At 37.1% G+C, this 21,339-nt stretch overlaps 1 protein-coding gene across 1 annotated transcript; it reads right to left on the bottom strand.

The window, feature by feature from the left end:
- Positions 1-2,743: 2,743 nt before the first annotated feature.
- LOC141818116 (putative transcriptional regulator SLK2) lies at positions 2,744-20,860 on the bottom strand. Its single transcript, XM_074705687.1, is given in 11 exon segments — positions 2,744-3,819; positions 3,821-3,860; positions 5,697-5,766; positions 5,870-5,963; positions 6,826-6,926; positions 16,853-16,921; positions 17,022-17,236; positions 18,400-18,448; positions 19,169-19,300; positions 19,407-20,225; positions 20,744-20,860. Coding segments are annotated over 10 exon segments (2,313 nt in total). The 5' UTR covers positions 20,106-20,225; positions 20,744-20,860; the 3' UTR covers positions 2,744-2,975.
- Between the last annotated feature and the right edge of the window lie 479 nt (positions 20,861-21,339).

Below are 21,339 nucleotides of genomic sequence, written 5' to 3'. Positions count from 1 at the left end.
TATGCAAGCAAAATGGGCTTATACTTAACTTCAACCTCATATTGTTACCACGATTGTAGATTTTCAAGATGAAGAGCTAAAAACAACAAAAGGGATGAGATCCTGGCTCGGACTCCTGAATTACGCTCGGAACTACATTCCTAATTTAGGAAAACTCCTAAGCCCGTTGTATGCAAAGACTATCCCAAATGGTGACAAAAGGCTGAATAATCAGGATTGAGCCTTAATAAGGCAGATCAAGGAGTTGATCCAGAAGTTGCCAGAGCTAGAAGTTCCACCGGAAGAATGTTTTATTATTCTAGAAGTAGATGGCTACATGGAGGGGTGGGGTGGTGTCTGCAAATGGAAAAAGGGCAAATCTGACCCTAGAACTACTGAAAGGATTTGCGCCTATGTCAGTGGTAAATTTAACCCACCAAAGTCAACTATCGATGCAAAGCTCCATGCAATAATGAATTCTTTGAAAGCACTAAAGATCTACTTCCTTGATAAAGAAAATCTAACAGTAAGAACAGATTGCTCGATGATTCTCGGATAGCTTCGTTCAAGATTGATGTGGCAGAACCTGATTAGCTTTACGTGGAAGGGATGATCAAGGGGCGAGCTGATATGTCAAGTCAGAAAGTCAATGGTCAACCTTGAGTAGACCAACGCCTTCACCTCATCTCATCTTGATTTCTCGATTATCTCACTCGATCTCGACCACCTTGATCTGAGCCATCCCGACTATTCGATCACTCCATCTCTCTCGATCACTCGACTGTCCCGACCTGAGTCATCTCGACTACTCGATCTCTCGACCACCCCGACCTCAACCATCTTGGTCTCTCAGCCTCTCGGTCATTCAACTAATCCACCTCTTGATTACTCGACCACTCAAATGCTCCGCAACTTGACAACCCAGCTCTTGGATGACTCGGCTCCTCCACTACTCATCCTCTCCAAATCTCTCAGTTAAGCGGCCCCTTGGCCGCTCAGTCTCTCCACACCTCATCTCAGCTGCCGCCCCCGCCAACTACAGAAGCTGCCAAAATCCCCACAAGTATGTGAGCCCTGCTAAGGGGTTAAGACGGTTACGAGATTGTCAGGACTAGTTCTCTGAATCCCCTCGTGTCTATGCATACAACCAAAAAGTAAGAATAATCAACACTGTCGAGCTACAAAATGATTCCGAGGTTGGCAAGCATATCCTCAGATGCCTCATGTCAGGCCCTCTGTCAGCAATCATCAGAACCGATCTCCTTGGCCCCAACAGAAACCTACTCACAAGTTGATGTGGAGATTCCTTTCTCATAAGTATATAAGCTCTCCAACAAGTATGGAAAACTCTCGACAAGTTCAGCGACTTCATATACTTTTTTCTTCTTCTTCTTCTACCATTACTAACTTGAACGTCGGAGTGATCTGTCAGAAATCTCCGATCCCTAGCTAATCCGTTCATTCAGTTTCTCCTCAAGTCCCTTCACCAACGGGAGCAGCTATGCATGAGTGGGAGTTTTGTTGACTGATGACTTGACTATCCATGATGTCTAACCGGAACACAGACTATAGCAACTTGGCTCAGATATGTATAGGAAATTTGCCAACTGAACAGAGGGGATTCCATGAGACAAGAAGTGGGGCTCTGAATCAGTTACATCTACTGCTTTGCCATGAACAGTGAACTAACAAAACTAATGGAACTGAGGCGAAATACAAACTATAAAAACTATTGCTACAGGTTGGTCCAGACTTGAATTTATGAGCACCAGAGAAAAAAAGGTCAGACTTGTGCCTAACAAGATCTCTCAAAATCAGAATACCACTCGAAGTGAGAGAAAACAACATAATTGTTGATGGGATTGCTGAGGATTCTCTCGACCAGAATCCTGCATGCACAAGACCATAAGCACAGTTTATATGTGGGATAGGTTTCGGCACAAACAAAGCTGCCTCGATGGTGAACACCTTAATTGGTTCCTGTACTATTAGCAAGGTCCAGCAGTAAGCCGTCGAGATGATATTGTGAATCCATTGTGAGAAGTCAAGACAAATAGCACAAGAACACACGACATCGTCATTAAACAGTATAAATACGACAATTTCAATCAATCAAATAACAGAAATGGCAAAAAAGTTGATGAACCCCATGATAGTACAACAGTATAAATATTACGGCATCATTAAGATTCATTGCACAAATAAAAATGATCAACACCACACGGCTAGTTTAGTTTGACATAACGAGCAGTTCCAATCAACACCATGATTAAATGGCCAGAGAGGAGATTAGAAACCATAGTCAAGATCTGTACCTTATTGAAGCTCCTCCTCGACTTCAAGCCCACATGCTTTATGATGCTGGGGACGACAAGAACCATGCAACAATGAGCTTTTATCAATCCTAATTAATAACATTGAGCCTTACTAGGGCTCATCCTCTCGAACCAAGAAACAAGAGGCCAATCTGAGGATACCTACTTTTGATAGGATCAGGTGAAAGAAATATGTAGTTTACCTAATATACACAAAAACATCTCTTAAAAGATGTGAAAAGACACCTGATCTTAGAAAGACAAATACAAGATTTTTATAGAATGATCGTCATCTGGAACCTCAAAATAACAATCAAATTATCGTCCAACAATTCTCAACTGACTGATGGTGCACTTGAAGGAAGCCATCCAGGTATCTTAAAAGGCAGAGGCAGAGGATTCTTGTCTAGTAGTTAATTATTTATTCAAGTTAATGAACAGAAAATACGAAACCGCAAACAATAGCAATACCATTAATCTCGCCAATCTGACAAAAACAAGTTTTAACGACAAACCTCAACTTCTCTAGTTAAAGAGCCTCCTCCAGAGTCACTTGCATATCACATGGAACAACATATTCATTACCCTAAAGCTTCAACCAGTATGCAGAAAACATTATGCATTTTGCATATCAGTGTTTTTCAACATGTACTCATACCTTTCAATAACAGAGGCCAAATATCACCATGAATCGCCATCAAACATCCCACCATCTATAAATTCCTGAGCAATCTGATCTATTTCTGTGAAATCCAAGTTCTCCAGCAACTCCGTTCTCGAATTAACACAGTTTCCACTGATGGAGGGGATGCTAGCTGTGGCAGCAGATTTGAAGCTATCATTTCTGCTTGGGAAAGCCCCTGTACCTTCCTTAGGAAGGCTTGTGGAGTGGTTTTGCATATCAAGTGCATTTCTGAAAGAGCCAGAGTCTATCCTGATCGGCATGCTAGTAGCGTCACACCCATTTACATCTCCAGCTGCCAGGTTAGCGTTTGCAACAGGAACAATAGATTGTTGTGGTGTTTCCTTACTGTTATTCATCATCTCTTGTAGCATTTGCTGAATAACATGTTGCTGCATATTTTGGTTCGCCCGAGGGCTATATGAATTGCTCTGTAATGGCAAGCAGCCATCTAATGGAAATTGATGTTGATGTTGGCTGGGTAAGTTATTGTTAGACGCATCTGATGGACCTGATAAGCCAGATTCCAGAAACTGTAAAGACAGTGCGTGTTTGGATTTACTTAAGGAACTAGAAGCCTCTTGCTGAAGCTGAGATTTATTTAAAGAACTAGAAGCTTCTTGGTGAAGCACATTCTGCTTCATATTCACAGTATGTCTCAACATATTCTGATAGTTGTTTAGTGCATGAACACTCTGATGGCTACTGTTAGCAACCTGGCTAGTTACCAGATTGTCATTTATGTAACTATTTGACCCTGGCGAAATTTTGATGTCTTTATCCAGACTACAAGCATCACCAGACAGACTACGACTCAAGAGTTGCCCTCCAACTCCTGTTTTGGATTTCGGCCACTGACTGCCTGGGGAAGCTCTTTAAGCTTTCTGTAAAAACATTTGGGCATACATAAGAATAAAGGTCTTTCCCCAAGGTATAGTATCATATTTCTAATAAAATTTTATATACATTCATAAATTATGTTATTCAATCTTTCCAATAATTGCTAGATTTTCCAAATCTGAATTTCAATATTGTAAAATTCAATTTTTGACTATAGAAAATTAAGATTAGCATATTGACACTTTATAAACATTTTGTATATCCAAAAAAATCTTACAATAAAATATATAAAATAAATCTTATCTTATAAAATCTGAATTTTGATTTTATAAAAATCCAAAAAAAAATTAACAAAATTTTATATATATTTTCAAGGCTAATTTTTTCTAATTTTTATAAAATTCCCACTAAATCTTAATAAAAATTTATTGAAATTTGAGTAATTAAGATGAATAATAAAATATCTTTTGATTATTTTAATAGAAATTTGTATGTTATATAAATTAAGATGAGGAGAGATAAAAGAGGCATACAATAAAATTAGAGCACTCTTTTGATATATTTTTTTTAATTGCTCATTTGATATCAAAAAGGATGCCCTATTGATCTCTAGAAAAGCTCACAAAAAGGAAGCAAATAACAAAACATATACATCTTGGTTAAGTTAAAGCATGCAAAGGAGAGATTCCTTGTATCTGAAACTTCTAGTATTTGAGGCATCAAATAACAAAACATATACATCTTGGTTAAATTAAAACATGGAAAAGGATCATTTGTGTTTCAAGGTAAGAACAGAAACCACACGAAAAGATTTAAACCTACTTTTCGCTCTTTGCTCTTTGAAGGTATAAAAGAGCATGCTACATTGTAGTCATTGGTTACCCAACGATGGTAAAAGCAATAAAGCTTCAAGGTCTTTGCCAATTTTTAAAGTCAGCTATGTAAACATTTGACAAGATTTTTACTAAGGATAAAGCTCCACAAGATCAAATAAGAATAATTCAACCAAGCAAAAAGTATAAGACTAACATGAAGATTAAGCTTTTGCAAGATCAAGAGAAGAACAATTCAAATAAATTAAATTTGATCAAACACTATTGAATGAATCTAGTAAAATAGCTATAAAATCCTTATGATGACATTGTATAAAAACAATAAACGATAACCAAAAATTCCCAAAACCTTTTACTTTTAACTGGAAATTCTTTTAAGACACGATGCAAATGCCTTAATGCAATTTTATGTTTAAATGTTGCCATTTAGAATGAGAAGCTAAGTGACATGTTGTATGCAACTTGAAGAAGTTTGAGACAAGGTTTTGAAAAGTGACTTCTTGGTTAGGCATACTTGGGGACTGCATAACAAACTCATATGGTTGTATATTGCTTATGCAACCATAAAAACTTTATTTGCTTCATTTGAATATGTATACGACTTAGAATCTTAAGTTATCATATTTTTGTACCTTGTAACTTGTAAGTGCTAACATAAACAGTTATTTTTGCAAGTGATAAAAACATTTTATAAACACCTTTTATATCTATGTTCTTAGTTAATATTGATTTGCTTTGCATTGTCCAATCAACATATATTATTCCATGTGGAAGTGTGAAATGAATTTGTTGACTAATATATTTATAGTATATATGTTAGTCATTTTTATTAATATAAATATTTCAAATATTTTTTATAAATAGAGACCGCATAGTTGCTATGCAGTAGGTCAACCGTATACTGCTGACATACACTTTCTGAAACCTAGATTTAAGTTGGGTTGAATTTTTGGAACAGCACCAACCCCTAGTGCATGTCTTGCATCCATAATAAATCACAAAAGGAAATTATTTATCTTTTTATATACAGTACTATAAAAATTTTACCTATTGCTCCAATCTTCTGCTCCAGGCTAAAATCAATCAAGTCTTTCATGCTGCTCACAACCTCAGCTATCTTAGGAAAGCAAATGGAATATCAGCAACTTCATGGAAAAAATATAAGCTAGAAGTCACCCTTCAATTAACACAAGGCACATAAACAATGGCTTATTAGTTACCTGCAAACATCTAACATATCTTTTGGAGAATCCAAAGTCATTCACAGCTTGTAAATCTAAACTTTTTAATAACTGACGACCTGTTGCTGCAAACCTACCAAATGAGTCACATAGTCAAGAAATATATGAGTTAAAAAAAACACACATTATAATAATAAAATCGGCATGACAACAAAGACTGAGACGACTAACAATAAACAAGCGATCAAAATTATCCATAACTAACATGTAAGATCCATCAGAATTACTACATGAAATTGATATTTTTGACAATTCAAATGTAATCTTTGTTGAAATGGCTTTTTTTAAAGCCATAGGAAAAGATATGGCATCATGAAGTTCAATTCATTAATATAACCTCTTGACTTTCAAGATACAAACATATGATGACATTTCATGTTAGCAACAAAGAAGTAAGAAGATTATAGGCAGAGATAAAGAGACAAAATAGCCAGTAACAGGAATTCATTGCATTAGCTCATCGAGATTTAATGGACATTGTTTTCTTGATTGTTTAATCAATGATGTGAGAAAACTTATTTTATGTTGGATTAGACATCCCTTTGAAAAGTTTTCATGGAGTATCTGCACTTGATAATTAAAAAATTTATTGCAAGATTGAACCGAGGATTAAAGTTTCTGTTGATAGTGTTCTCATAGTAATGCACCATCAGGTATCGCCATAACAAAAATTATCGAGGAAAAGGATACCGAAAATGTCTGATCAATCCTTGGTTGATAAATGGAGTTTGTTTTGACTGAACTAGTCATGTTTTTTTTCTTTAATAGATACATGGAAGCAAGCTCCCCATTTTGATGAAAGTGGATTTTGAGAGAAACTACTCTGCCCTTTTGGGTAAATTTTGTACATTCGATTTTCCAAATGTATAACATGGCGTTCTCACATATTTGAATTTCTTTGAAGCACTGCAGTTTTTACGACAAGTTTCACTCACATGTTGCAGCTGGATTGCAAGTCTTGATGCAGAACAGCAGAGGAATTATTTTCATTTATTGTTGCTTGATATTTTTGAGCAACTTGCAATAATTGGTTAACCTGAAAAATAAAAAATATATATTTTAACAAGCAAAACATATACTTCATCAACCAACATTTACTTTGCATATAAGCTATCACTGTTTCCATCAATAACATAATTTACCAGCTAATGATATTCAAAATTAAATAATTCTAAATTATATTATTTAGATTATTTTAGTTTATCTCTATTAGGTACCTTCCTATAATAGATTCAGCTTATCTAACTATCAATCTAATTGTTCTTTGAACACATTTTCATCAATTTTATCATCTATAACAGGCGCACCTAATACTCTTGAATAATAAATATACTTTCTCGTATGCTCAAATAGACTATATGTGATCCCAGAAATAAGCTTCTCCATGGCAAATAAAATATTGTAAATATTCATTAGATAATAGTAGAGAGAACATTATGATTTACACATGAAATATAAAATGTATCAAAATGTTATGGTCCTAATCAGCCTTCTAAAAGGTTCGTCAAGGAGGATTCAACCACAATGAAGAAAGAGAATCGATCAGCCTTCTGAAGGGTCCATCAGGGAGGACTGAACAACAATGAAGAGAACCGATCTTTTGATCGTGCAAAGTAGGACCAGGGACACTTGACAACAGAAACTTTAATATGATCATCTGGTGGCATCTTTTATATATAGATCTTAGATATCATACAAGGGAATAAAGCATTAATAATTTCATCTCCCTTTATTCTCTCTTTTTCATGGTTTTTCATGCCCAATCACTGCTTGTTACTTTGGAATCCATGCTGTCACCAAAAGACAGCTCCACCTCTTCCTACAATCACTGCTTGTTACTTTGGAATCCATGCTGTCAACATGCCCAATCAAGGTCCATGGCTTCTAATAAATACACTGCCAACCAACTCATGGGTTGAAAGCCCATGACAAATCCCCTCAATCTCTTCTCTCTGAATTGATGATCGGAGTTGTTGTCCCCCTATTTGACATTAGAACAAGATATGGAAGATGACTTCCAACTAAGTGTGTTATCATGCATTAAGCAAATAAAAGAAGATTAGACCAAGGATATGGACAACAAACCAAAATTCAGCCCCTACGCATATGGTTTTGATGTTAGGTCAAAGTTTAAATTAGGAAGATATTGTGATTTCTCACGTGTGTCAAGTATGCAGGTACGAGAAAACTTGACATGTATTGTAAGTATAATACTGAAATTTAAGTAGATCAAGGATACTTGGCAAGTGGATGACCAAGTAGATTGAGAATCGGATACTTGGCAATTGCAACACCAAGTAGGTCAAGGATGGGATATTTGGCAGATTGAAGTCTGGATAAATCAAGAAGAACCGAATGCTAGGCAAGATGATGAAGTCTTGGAGGTGATAGTTCTAGGTGTGGAAGAAACCGCTTTTTGGAATAGAGAAGTCCTGGAGGATGGAATCTCTTGCCACATTGGTGAATTTCTACGAGGATAAGTCGAATGCACTTGTACAACAGTCAAGAGGGACTAAAAACTCGACCTAAGAAATGGTCGAAGTCAGAGGTACAGACCATTGAAACCTTATATCAGTTGACTAATACATGAGTCGATTATGCAGTTGACTTAGCACTAAACAAAAAACCATAGAATGCTTTTGTTCAAGAGTCGATTTAGGTTTAGCCAATTGATTAACAATGGAAAACCTGAAAGAGAGCTATAGATATGACGTCAACGAGCTATTGTTTCAACAATCGTCTAATAGCTTAATTCAATCGACCGAAACAATCATTGCAGTGCAACAGACTAATGAAATCAATCAATAGTTGATTGAAAGTATGATCCATCAACTGATCAAGGGATCGAAAAGTTATTTTAAGGCAAAAAAAGAGCCGAAGGCTTTGGCTATAAATATGAGCATATAGAGACATAGGAATACTAATGAAAAATCTAATTCTCTCATCTCTAAGTCTTGTGCTCAATTCTCTTACCTTTTCTTCTTGTACTTATTGGAAAATGCCTCTCCACCTTTGCTAGCTTACCAAAAAGGAGAAAAAAAACTAGTTTGTGAGGGGTGATCTACTGAAGGATCATAAGCCATGGAGTAAAAACAGAGGGGTTTAGAACCACATAAATCTTTGTTTTATTTGCTTGTCCTGTTTCTTAATTATGTTATTTATATTTGCACTGCACTATCTCAATTTGTAGAATCAATCAAGAAAGTGAGCAAGATTGGCTATTACCATCCCCCTCTAGTTTGTCAACGATCTAACAGTAAACATCAAGACATACGGTAGGGGAACATGGAAAACTTAGTTGACTTGATTACAATACTCCAAGGAGATGGGTGTTCTTCACACCACTGCCCAAGTGACTAACAACAATGGTAGGGTGACTGACATGATGCCCTAAGACAATTGCATTCCGAGATTGATGAGGAGCCTAAGGGAAGAACACCTCCAATACTAGGGATGTGCCCCCTATTGACCACTCAAATTGGAGGTGCCAATATTGTGCTATGAGATTTTATTTACGGAAGCATGATACAACAAAAGATTCGATAACTTGGCTACTGAGGTGCCACCACTTCTTTAAAACATCAATAGATCTAGAAAAATGGAAAATTTGGCATTGTCTCTTACCACCTAGAAGGAAATGCACAGGTATACTTTTAAAAAATTAAAAGAGTTTTTCGCACTAATATGGGAGAATTCCAAGAGATTTGCGATAACCATTTTGGACCACCAATAAGGAAAGAAAATTAAGTGAATTATCCAAGCTTCAAGAGACATGTCCTGTCAACTAATACTTGAGCTGGATCCTTATTGACAAGCCAACAGGTAGATCTTCACCTCTGCATTGGTACCTAATGTACAACTAGAAGAGACACACCAAACCTGAGACACTACCAACACAACACAACATGCACGCCTCTATGAATAAAAATCATGAGGGCCCAAAGAATCACAACTATAATAGTATATTAGGGCCCAAAGAATCACAACTATAATAGTAAACTAATATAGAATTCACCACCAACCATCCAACACTAAACCAATGTGAGATGGTCAAATGTCGTGCTAAGGGCCTTTGCTTCAATTATGATGAACCATTTTCCAACAACCATACATGCAAGCGATTAGTCATGCTAGATGGAATTGCAAAAATGAATGCTAAAGAATCTCCTAATTACTCGCTAATGGTCATCCATGGAGTCATGCAATTCCCAATAATAGAAGTCCTGGCCACCATTAATTTGCACCTTGTTTCTGCCCTTATCAACTCAAGAAGTACAAGAAATTTCATCAACAAAGATCTAGCCACCAAAAAATAGATGGCTAAACATGTTAGGTTCAATCATCTTGTCTTTCGCCACCATGAACATAGAATTCACAAAACAAGGAAAAGGGGTGAAATGTGAGGGTCCCAATAATGGTCACAGTTAACATCTCTAGGGTATGGGTAAAATTGGTACATCAAATGACATGAAAAAAGATACTCTGAGAGTCTGAAGGACTTCATCAACAAAAAACTCATGGAAGGGAGATAAAGTGTTAAACAAGAAACTAGGTTTCATGCTTGAGGACAAGCACAATTTTGATAAGGCAAGAAATGTTACGAACCTATCATGCCTTTCGACCAATCGTCCATGATAGGACTTTAACCACGATGAAGAAAGAGAAGCAATTGTATGGTTATATGATGGATATGCAAATTTGGACCCAAAAAACTAAAATAAGAAATTTTATATAACCAAGTTGTAATATCGTTTATAAATAGATGTTAGACATCATAAAAGGGAATTAAACAATAATGTAATTTCATGTGCCTCTATTCTCTTATCTCTCTCTTGTGGTGTTTCGTCGCGCATGCTATCACCAAGAAACAGAGTTGGTCTTGTTCTTGCAGAATGAGACAAGAGGTTGCCTTTTCCTTAACCTCCAGCACCGATTGAGGCTTTATGGCCTCTAATTGGCATACCACAAGGTTGATTGACATAGCAGATAACTATTGAATTTATTGATTCATGCACGAATACCGGATGTAATCTTCTACAACCTGTTCATTCAAAGAATACTAGGAGATAGACAACCAAACTTCGTTGTTTGGGAAGAAACGACGCTACTGCAAATTCTTATTGATAAAAATTATCTACAAAACAACTAAACAAATAGTTTAAATAGACTCAAACCCTAAACCCGTGAAAGACAAAAATACTCCTAAAACTCTAACTCAATAAATAGTAAAAAAGACTAAAATTGCTTATGGTCCCGCATCATTCTTCTCATGGTGGAGAAAATTCACCTTCGAATTGCTGGTCATATCATCATCCGAAACGTTGTCGACACATTGCTATCTTTTCGGTGTGATGCAACAGAAAAAAATCCCTGGATTGAAAAGAATTCGTCTTTGAATTTAGAGTAATGTCATGTGGTTGCCCAGGAAGAAGACCCTCTAGCATTAACTCGCCATAATTTGCTAGCAATTGTTGTACTTCTTTTGCTTAATTAGGATTTAAGGCTATTGGATTCACATTGCTACTTTCTAAATGTTTTTCACCTCTATTATTATTGTTCCTAGACTTCCGTGCTATGATAACTTCTGCTTTAGATTTATTAAGGCATAGACTGGTATATGCTCAAAGAATATTTGGCTCTTTCTGCGCCATTAAGGGCAGAAATTGTTTCCACCCAATTGATTTTGAAAACAAGTTGCTTCTTGTACATTGCAGAAAGTCTTTGACATATCGCTTTGGTAGTTTTCTCTTCTTCATTGCAATTTCAAGGTCTTCGAGGTTAACTTGGCCATCGAAATCTCTATCCAACTCAAAAAAATCGCCTTCCTTCTATCTCAGTGTAATTGAAGAAGTCCTGCACATTGTCTTTGACAGTTGGTGCATCCTCCACCAAAGTAGTAGGTACACCTCCAACCCTTGCAAAACTTAAATTCGAAAGAAATCCATCAACATCTTCTTTCTTTCCATTAACTTATCCCTTTATTATTTTCAAGTGATCAAACTCTGGAGCTCCGGAAAGCTACTGGATGATCGAAGTTCTTCGTGTTATTCCCTTGGAAACCCCAATTACTTTCTCGTCCATTAAATTGATGTTGTGTATCTTCTATTGTTGTGCACTTCCCATGAATTTGATTGACAACTACAAGAGAGAGTTGTGCATATCTACTCCAGCCATATGATAAAGTGGTTGAATCATTAACATAAGGTATATCAACAAGTGGTCTACATTATTTCCCTTGGGAAAAATCAGCACTCACCACTGTTGATTTTTCTGGTGCAGTTGTTGGCTCAGCTGATATAACTTCCATCAGCGAAGGTTCCTCCGTAAACTCTTGATGAGGTTTCTCCTCATCCTCTTCATCATCATCATAAACTGGATCATCAACTATTTCGATCTCATCGTCAACATCTTCCTTATAAATAAAAATTCTTTCTTCTTCATCAAAAGCGTTCTCTTCCTCCTCTGAGTTTATCTGGTGATTATTTTTGCATTAGACCAAACCGACTTCCTCTATTCAAGGTTCCCAACAACGCTGTCATCCTCTTTGCTAGTCAATCCACATACAAGTTAAACCGACTATCAACCACCTCTCGAAATCACTGCTCCATATCACAATCAAAAGTGTTGTCAATGCACCGTGGTCTTCTCGAGTCGACATGATTCCACAAAATCAAATTGGCTTTGATACCAACTGACACAACTAGATATTCGTTGATTCACGCACAAATACCAGAAGCAATCTTCTACAATATGTTGATTCGAAGAATATCATGAGATAGACAACCAAACTCGTTGTTTGAGAAGAAATGGCGCGGCCGTAAATTCTTATTGATAAAAAACTATCTCAAAAACAACTAAACAAATAGTTTAAATAAACTCAAACCTGTTGGTGCAGGAAGTACCAGTCTACCTCCAAAGTTTTGATATTTGATAATATACCTAGGTCTGATCAGTTTAACCAAGGGTTGATCCAAACATGATTTAATATTTGGATATGAGTGAACTCTAGTCAAGTCAAAATTGACCAGAAGACTAGCAAGAAATCCTAGTCAATTGAACAGGACAAGAAATCCTGATCAGTTGAACCGCACAAGGAGAAGTCCTAGTTGGAGGCTAGATAAGAAAAGTCTTAGTTGGAGGCTAGGCAAGAAGTCCGGGTGAGTGTAGCTGGGCAGGAAGTCATGTTCTGTGAGATTAGGCAGGTGGAAAGTCTACTAAGTGACTAGTCCTAACTGCAGGTTAGGTAAGGGAAAGTCCAAGCAGGTCAAAGGTGACCGAATGTTTAGCAAGTAGGAAGTCTACTAAGTGAATAGTCTTAACTAGAGGTTAGACAAGGGAAAGTCCAAGCAAGTCAAAGATGACCGGATGTTTGGCAGATGGGAAATCTACCGAGTGACTAATCCTAACTGGAAGTTAAGCAAGAGTAAACCTAGTAGGTTAGACCTGCAAGGTAAGGCTTGTTAGAGAAAGATAACTGAACTAGAGAGAAGAAAAGATGTAAAGAAATAAAACTTCTTCATTAATGATTTGTCCATGAGGGATATAATTTATAGAGGTAGTAAGGTGCTCGGTCAATTGACAGATTAATAAAGAAACTATTAATTAACATATTACAAAAAATTCTAATTCAATAATAAATTTTATTGACTAGTTCTCTTTTACCCCCCCCCCCCCCCCCCCCCCGGCGACAAATTCAACGAGAGATCTTTGACGTTGAGTTTGCTTGCTAGTCTGGTGAAACGTTGTCTGGATAAAGGCTTAGTCAAGATATCAACAAATTGATCTTTTGCAGAAATATAAGAGACAAATAACTGTTGAGTTACTACACGTTCTCGAACAAAATGAAAATTAATTTCCACATGTTTTGTACGAGCATGAGACTGAATTTGCTGTAAGATATGTCGCTCCAATATTATCACACCAAATTTTTTGTGGAACATTTGATGCAAGATGAAGTTCTGAAAGAAACGATTTAAGCCAAATAATTTCAGACGTTGTATTGATTATAAATTTATATTCAGCCTCAGTGCTTAAACAAGATACTGTAGATTGCTTTTTCGAATTCCATGAGATAAGGTTTCGTCCAAGAAATATTGTATACCCACTAGTAGAGCGTCTATCTTCAAAGGAACTTGCCCAATCTGCATCGCTATAGGCATGTAAGTCTCTAGAAGATTGACGATATAGAAGAAAACCATATAGAATGGTACCTTTGAGATAGCGAAGTATTCTTTTCACATTATCCCAATTTTGTTCAGTTGCGTATGTGAAAAGTACGATTAGATAAATGAATAAATGTGTTTCCAAAATTAGTAATTTACAAACCTGAGTCATCGCCTACTTGCACCGTATCTGAGCCATAGTATGGTGTTACTTTTGTAAGGATATTGCAATATGTGTGACATGATGAGTTGCTCCAATGTCAATATACTATTCAGTAGATGAAAATTTTGATGATTTACCGAGAGTAGGCACAGACGAGAGTACTTTAAGATAAATATATAAAATAGTCGATTGTCTTAAAGTTGTAGGACCATCGACAAAATTTGTGTCAAATCGTCTAGGATATTGAGTATCAATATGCCCGACTCTGAGATAAATTTGACATCTACATCGAGTATTCGACATTGAAAATAGAAGCAAAAGAAAAAAAATAAAAGGAAAAGAGAGAATAAGGGGGGGGGGGGGGGGGGGGGAATAACGATAAAGAGAGAGAAGAAATAATATGCACACTAGCTGCGGTGATAGAATAAAAACCACTATGGAACGACGATAAAAAAATAGAGAATAATAGCTCTTATACCATGTTAGAGAAAAGTAACTGAACTAGAGAGAAGAAAAGATGCAAAGAAATAAAACTTCTTCATTAATGATTTGTCCATGAGGGATACACTCTATAGAGGTATTAAGGTGTTTGGTCAATTGACAGAGTAATAAAAGAACTGTCAATTGACATATTAAGAAAAGTTCTAATCCAATAATAAATTTTTATTGACTAGTATCTTTTAATGTTTACGTAAGTCTAATAGGTCAGACAGACTACAATTAGGCTTAGGTTGTTTGTTTGTGTGTATGCTAATCTTACAGGAACCAGAAGCTGGAAGTAAGACTGAGGAAGCATAAGAAAAGCAAACAAAAGCAGCCGAACCAAACCCGGAGTCAACTCAGGTCAAATCTGGTTGAACTCACTCCGGGCGCCCGGATGAGGAAGACTCGGCCTCGATAAAGACCAACAGGATCGAATCGGTCCGGGGCGCCCGGAAAGGAATCCGGATGCTCGAAAGCGTCTTAAGGCCCTCAACATGCAACACAAGGATAACCCTAATTTCTACTACTCCATTGTCCTGCGGTGCTGTCGAACGCGACCAAAGTCATACTCGTGCAACCGGGGAAGTTCCAGGAGGAGTGCACTGCGCTCAAAACTTTTAGATCGGCCTACACGAGTGTTTGCTTATTTATTCTGTGTTACTTTTGCATTTCACATTCGATTTTTATTTGATCTGTAAGACGGATTTCTTCACCTCCAGAAAGAATTCCGAAAAGGAAACCATTAGTGGACAGGCACCTCCTGTATATAGGCCTTGGACGTACTAACCCTGAGGAGTTAGAAATCAAGTAAAATTCGCGAGTCCGTGTTTTGTTATCTAATATTCGCTGCTAGCTTTTTGATAGAACAAACAAATGAGTGAGCGTTATCCCCCCTCTAGCGCACACACCGGTCCTACAAAACCCTAACCCGGTGAAAGACGAAAATACGCCTAAAATCCTAACTTAATAAAATAGTAAAAAAAGACTAAAATTGCTTCTGTTTCGCATCATTGACCCATAAGCCACAAGCCTACAAGTGAATCACCTCAATCACCTCGCCAAACCAATACAAGAGAGTCATCCCCCTCCAAACCAACCACTCTCTAGGTTCAATGGCAGAAGGTAGGTGGTTTCTAAAGGAGATCTTGACCATGGATCCACTACTGTTGAATAGAAATGGAAGTCATTGCCCGAGGATATGATCCTGAGCCTAGGCTTGTTAAAAAAAAAACTCAAACACTATATATATATATATATATATATATATATATATAGAGAGAGAGAGAGAGAGAGAGAGAGAGAGAGACCTTTATCAATTATGTAGAACACATGAAATATATAACATGTCCAAAGCTTTTGAATCATGACAAGTTCAGCTAAAAAAGTCCCTTAATGTACAAGGGGAAAAAATAAAAGAATAAATAAAAATAGATAGATTCTAAATGGACATGATAATTGCACTCATACTCCAAATATCTTTTTCTTGCTTTATTAATTTGTTTCAACCTACAGGAAATCAAATAATCAATAGTAAATGTTGTGAGTTAACAACTTGATGATGAAAATATCCTTTGAAAGAAATGTGAACAATGAGGTTTATTTTTTTATAGTTCAATAGAAAATCAAATATTTGGCCTACATTGAACACTATGTTTTGTCTAGATTAGCTCTACTTAATTCTACCATATCCTTGCTAGCGACACTTCCATATCCTTCAAGGAAAATAATCTTATTAACATCCAATGTGAAGTCTATATCATCATCTTTCAAGTTCAAACATTTTGGCCACCAACTTATTAACACATACAATTGCTTGCTTTGTCTCCCCAACAACAAGCCACATGCCCCAATTAATTGGGATTTAACAACACGGAGATATCCATCCTTGAGCACATGATGCAATATCATTAGTATCACCTATTAAATCACGATAAGTGGAGTTTCCAAATCCCCACCTACCACTCACCTTTTCCTTTAACAAACCAGCTAGCTAACTATGAAATCTGGCTCATCCTATTATTTCATCATCTATTAAACCTCACCCATCGTTCATAAATAGTCATTTTATCTTAAGCAAGCACTGTTTTTCTATTACTTTTAGGAATTTCATTCTATATTTAGCAATACAATAAAATAGTTAAGCAAACCAAATACCTGAGGTGCTAGCAACCTACGAGAAAGAAACTCTTCATGTCGTCGACTACAAAATTCCCATAATAATATCTGTAGCAGAGTAAAAAGTAACATTAAAAATAGTGAAAATTACATCTAAGAGGCAATCGATCAATTCAAGGAAGATACTTAAGCCCATTTAGTTTAAAACCTTCAGTTCTGGTGTAAATAATATACGAAGCTGTCCTTCACGAATAGTATGTAGATGTTCATAAACAGTCTCTTCAACAACTTTCTCAAACTTCAATACCATAATTCCAGAAGGCAACCGGCCCTCATGTGGCATATCAAGAAACAAATTCTCATCAATAACTCCACCATCAAATTTGATTTGAAAAAGTCGAGGAAGTACTTCAAAAGTAGCCTCTGTAAAAGAACACAAATTTGGGCAGACAGTCTAAATTAGGACCATTGTGATTCTAGTGAATTTTATAGAATATCACTATAGATACATATACCACTAATAATAGTCACAAAACTTCAAGTTACAAAAACTACTGTAATTTTTAGCTTAACAATTCAAGACAAATTTCTGGTACCGACAAATATTTAAATGAAAGTCTTAAGGGGTTCCAATAAAGTTTACCAAACCAATTGGAATATTGTAGACAATAGAATTCTTAGGCGTTACCTTAGAATCAGTGAAAGAAAATAGCAATGGAAATCAAGCTTGTTTCAGTGTAGCAAATTGTTTAAAAGTTTAAACTATTCCATAAAGGTCCCTATAGCCCTGGGATCCTTGGGGTAATGCCACGAAATATAGATATGATCAACACACCAATATTAGCTTTATCTTCCTTGCTTCTTTGTTGTTCTTTGTTCATCCAGCAAAGGAACAGGATACTGCAGCACTTGGATCAAATGTCTATAAATCTTTCGTTCAATCATGACAAATGTTATCACATACATAGTTATTAAAGGTGCTTGCATGGTTGTGGCTAGGCGCAGCCAGGCGAGCCTCTTACGCTTGTGCGCCTTAAGTGTGCACCTTGTTGAAGAGGAAGAAATCGATCTTGAGGAAATCAATGAAGATTCAACTATACAAATTCAGGTGGTGATGACAATGATATGATTGACGAAAATGATGAAGATTTTGATGATTTAGATATTTGAAAAAAAATAATTTGAATTATGCACATAACGTATTTATTTGCTAGTGAATTTTATATTTACATTAGTGTTTAATATTTTAAAGACTATAGTTTTGTTAGTGAAATATTTTGGTAGAAATTTCCTATATATGTTTGAATTGTAAAAATTTATATCCAGAGCACCTTACTTCGGTAATGTGTGCGCGTCACTTTACGTCATGCGCCTCAGGCCCCATAGCACCTATGTGCTTTTAGACCCCTCACGTCTTGAATAACTAGGTCACATATATGCAAGAAATAGCATATTGCTAATGCATGGATATATGTAAGAAACATATGGAAACAGTGTTATTTATCATAGATTGACTTATCTAGAATCAATCAGACTTCTGCATTAACCTAATGACTAAAGATAACTATAGAGATAATTTTACTAACCAAATCCCTTTCTAGATTTGGAAGCGCAGATGTCACATTGCCATGCATCCTGCATTAACCAAAGAATGGCACACAGTAAATGATGAAGAATAATTGGAAAACAACTGCATTACCATAATCTAAGCTTGCATGTAAAACTGGATGTTTTTAATCTATTTTTCAGCAACTTCCAGAGATGGAGACCATACCAATGACCAGGCTCAAGTAAAAACAAGTAGTTCTGAAATTGCTAAAATGTTGAATAACCATGGAAAGAAAATAAAATATGATGGCAACACATCAGGACAAAACCTAGCTGAGCCTACTTAGATTCTTCTTTTATACTGTCAGAGACAAACTTAAATTTATTTAGCGGATACATGAATCTTGAGGAAACAAGACACAACAAATATATTGGTATGACTACCTATAAGGTTTATCCACAAAATATTATCTTACCTAAACCCAACAAGTATTTATTTTATTGTCTTTCCAGGAAGGGAGCATGAGCTTCAAAAAATTAAGAACATAAACTATCAACATGCATCACAATATATCTTCCACTAGAAATAAGCTGTCAAATAAACAGAAACCAAATTTAGTTCCACCTCCTAATTTCAAGACCAGATACTGATTATAAGTTTATAACTAGCACTAATCCTTCCCATATAACAGAGAAGTTGCATTTATAGCCCAAATAGATAAATGCAAATTAAATATTCTTTCTAATTCATTATGCAGAATAAAGGGCCAAAATAAGCAGCAACTGAAAGAACTATAAACCACTTACAATAGCCAATTGTGGGAAAATACCCAGAGCATGATTACCCATATTTTCATACAAGGACAAACACCATCTTTTCTTGGCTTGAGGTGCAAAATACTCAGACACAAACTTCCTCCAATATAAAATTGTGTTGTCCTATAAACAAACAAAAGGACTAAAACACTTTAGATTACACAAGAATGGCATAAGATTAATCTTAGGAAGCAACAAGATTGTGATAAAAATTAAAGAATAAACTCACATGTGGACGATGTCGTTTGTGATACAAGTATTGCATAAGCTTACGGTAACATATTCCATTATCAATTGTCTGTTTAACAGGATTAGCTAATTGAAGAGCCTGAGGCTGCAGATGTTGTTGCTGCAAGTTTCTCATAGGGCCACGCTGCATCTGAGAGAAGGATTGCATTATCTGCTGTTGCTGCTGGTGTCGTTGCTGCTGCAATAATCTCTGGTGTTGCAAAATGGCCTGCTGCATGTTCTGTTGACCATGTGCTTGAATGGGCTCATGTCTCTGGAAAAGTTGTTGTATTGACTGTCGCTGCAAAACATCCTCATGCCTTCCATCAATTCGTGGTTTCTTTTGGGCATTCACAAAACTTCCAAGGTCCTGTTGCGTTAACTGAGATGTTGCTCCTGACAGCCTTTGCTTTTGCATCTGTGCTAGGGAAAGGTTTTGCTGCGCAGTTGAGCAACCATCCATCACTGAAGAACCTGAAAAGTTGGAGGAGAAGGAAATGGGAGAGGTAGGCAGCCGTGTATATGTCTCGTTATTAAAGCTGGTGCATCGTTGCAACTGAGCGCCACAGAGAGCCGAGTTGGCATCCGTGACAAGGGAACTCGCACCAATATTTGGACCCGATGAGTTCCCAGCGCTGTTAGGTATCTGGTTCATGTCACCAGAGGCAAGTCCGAGACCGGAACAACCATTCCCTGACATGGGGATCAAAGTGTCTGACCTCTGACCATCATCGCTCTGACAAAGCTAACAGAGGAGCCTAGTTGGCCTCAGCAAATCTGCGAAGAAGATAACACTATATAGCAAAGAAGATCCACGTACCTACAGTGAGCCAGCCATCTTATAAACAACCTTAAAAGGAGCACTTTTGAAACCTAAATACCACTTATTCAACAAAACTTGCACTTTTGCCTTTCAATTCCATTCTCAACCCCAAAGAAATGATTCGGAAGAAGTTAACTCGAAATGTAGATAAGCAGCTATGAGGATCAAATAAAATATCTCCCTTGTCACAGTCAAGAGAGATCGAAACATCAAAAACTGCAACCGTATTTACAGGGAACGAATAAAGCCTACTATTAAGAGATCAGGAGGAGGATAACATAAATCCTAATTTCTCCGAGGGCAAAGTCACAACTGATCTCGAAATCACCTAATCACAACGTTTCGCAGCAATTCGACCCCGAGAAACTGCAAGATTCCTAAATGGAATCGTCACAAAAAATTGACACTCTCACAAACGATGAAGTAATAGGTTGAAAATCACGAGGAAGAGAAAGCAGAAAAAGATAGCGGAGCCGGAAAGGAAGGCAAATAAATCGGCAAGCAAAGGCGCTTACCCTTCGAATCCGAGCCGGCATCGACCAACGAGAGAAAAAACCTGCCGGAATCAACAGATGCAACGCGCTCACTTCTTCTTCGCCCCTCCTCCTCGCGGTCCCCTTTCTCGCGGCGCTGCGCCGCCGGCGAGCGGCTCCTCCTCTTATAGGTCGCGGGAACTCGCGGGGGGGGAGGTGATTGATGACCGGCTGCAACCGCCTCGGCGATCATCTTTTACCGGCTTTCACCAGTCGGCACGACCCTTTCGTTGGATTCATCACGATCGCCCATTCTTCCCAATCCCTAATCCGACGGTCTATATTCCGTGCCCAACCGGATGGGCTCCAGGGTAGGTTTCTAAATCTGGAGTTGCCACTGGGAAATCATCTGATCGGAAAACATGATCCACCCTCTCCAAACTCACCCACATTTCTACCTCACGCGGAGCCAGTCGATCTATGATCTAGTGGTAGCAAACGGAGGTGCAGCTTTGAGGGAAAAATCGTGCAACCGTGCACGTGCATCGACGTTTCTTAATGAACGGTTTCGAGGTTCGAAACGTCTTCTCCTGATCGATGTTTCTGTTCCCCATTTCCTACTCGATTGATGACTAGAC

Source organism: Curcuma longa, unplaced genomic scaffold (genome assembly GCF_044706935.1).
Source record: "Curcuma longa cultivar G26 ecotype Majalengka, Jawa Barat unplaced genomic scaffold, ITB_CL_G26_1.1 contig_23404, whole genome shotgun sequence".
NCBI classification, from domain to species: Eukaryota; Viridiplantae; Streptophyta; class Magnoliopsida; order Zingiberales; family Zingiberaceae; genus Curcuma; species Curcuma longa.
This window is presented reverse-complemented; position numbering and strand designations above follow the sequence as displayed.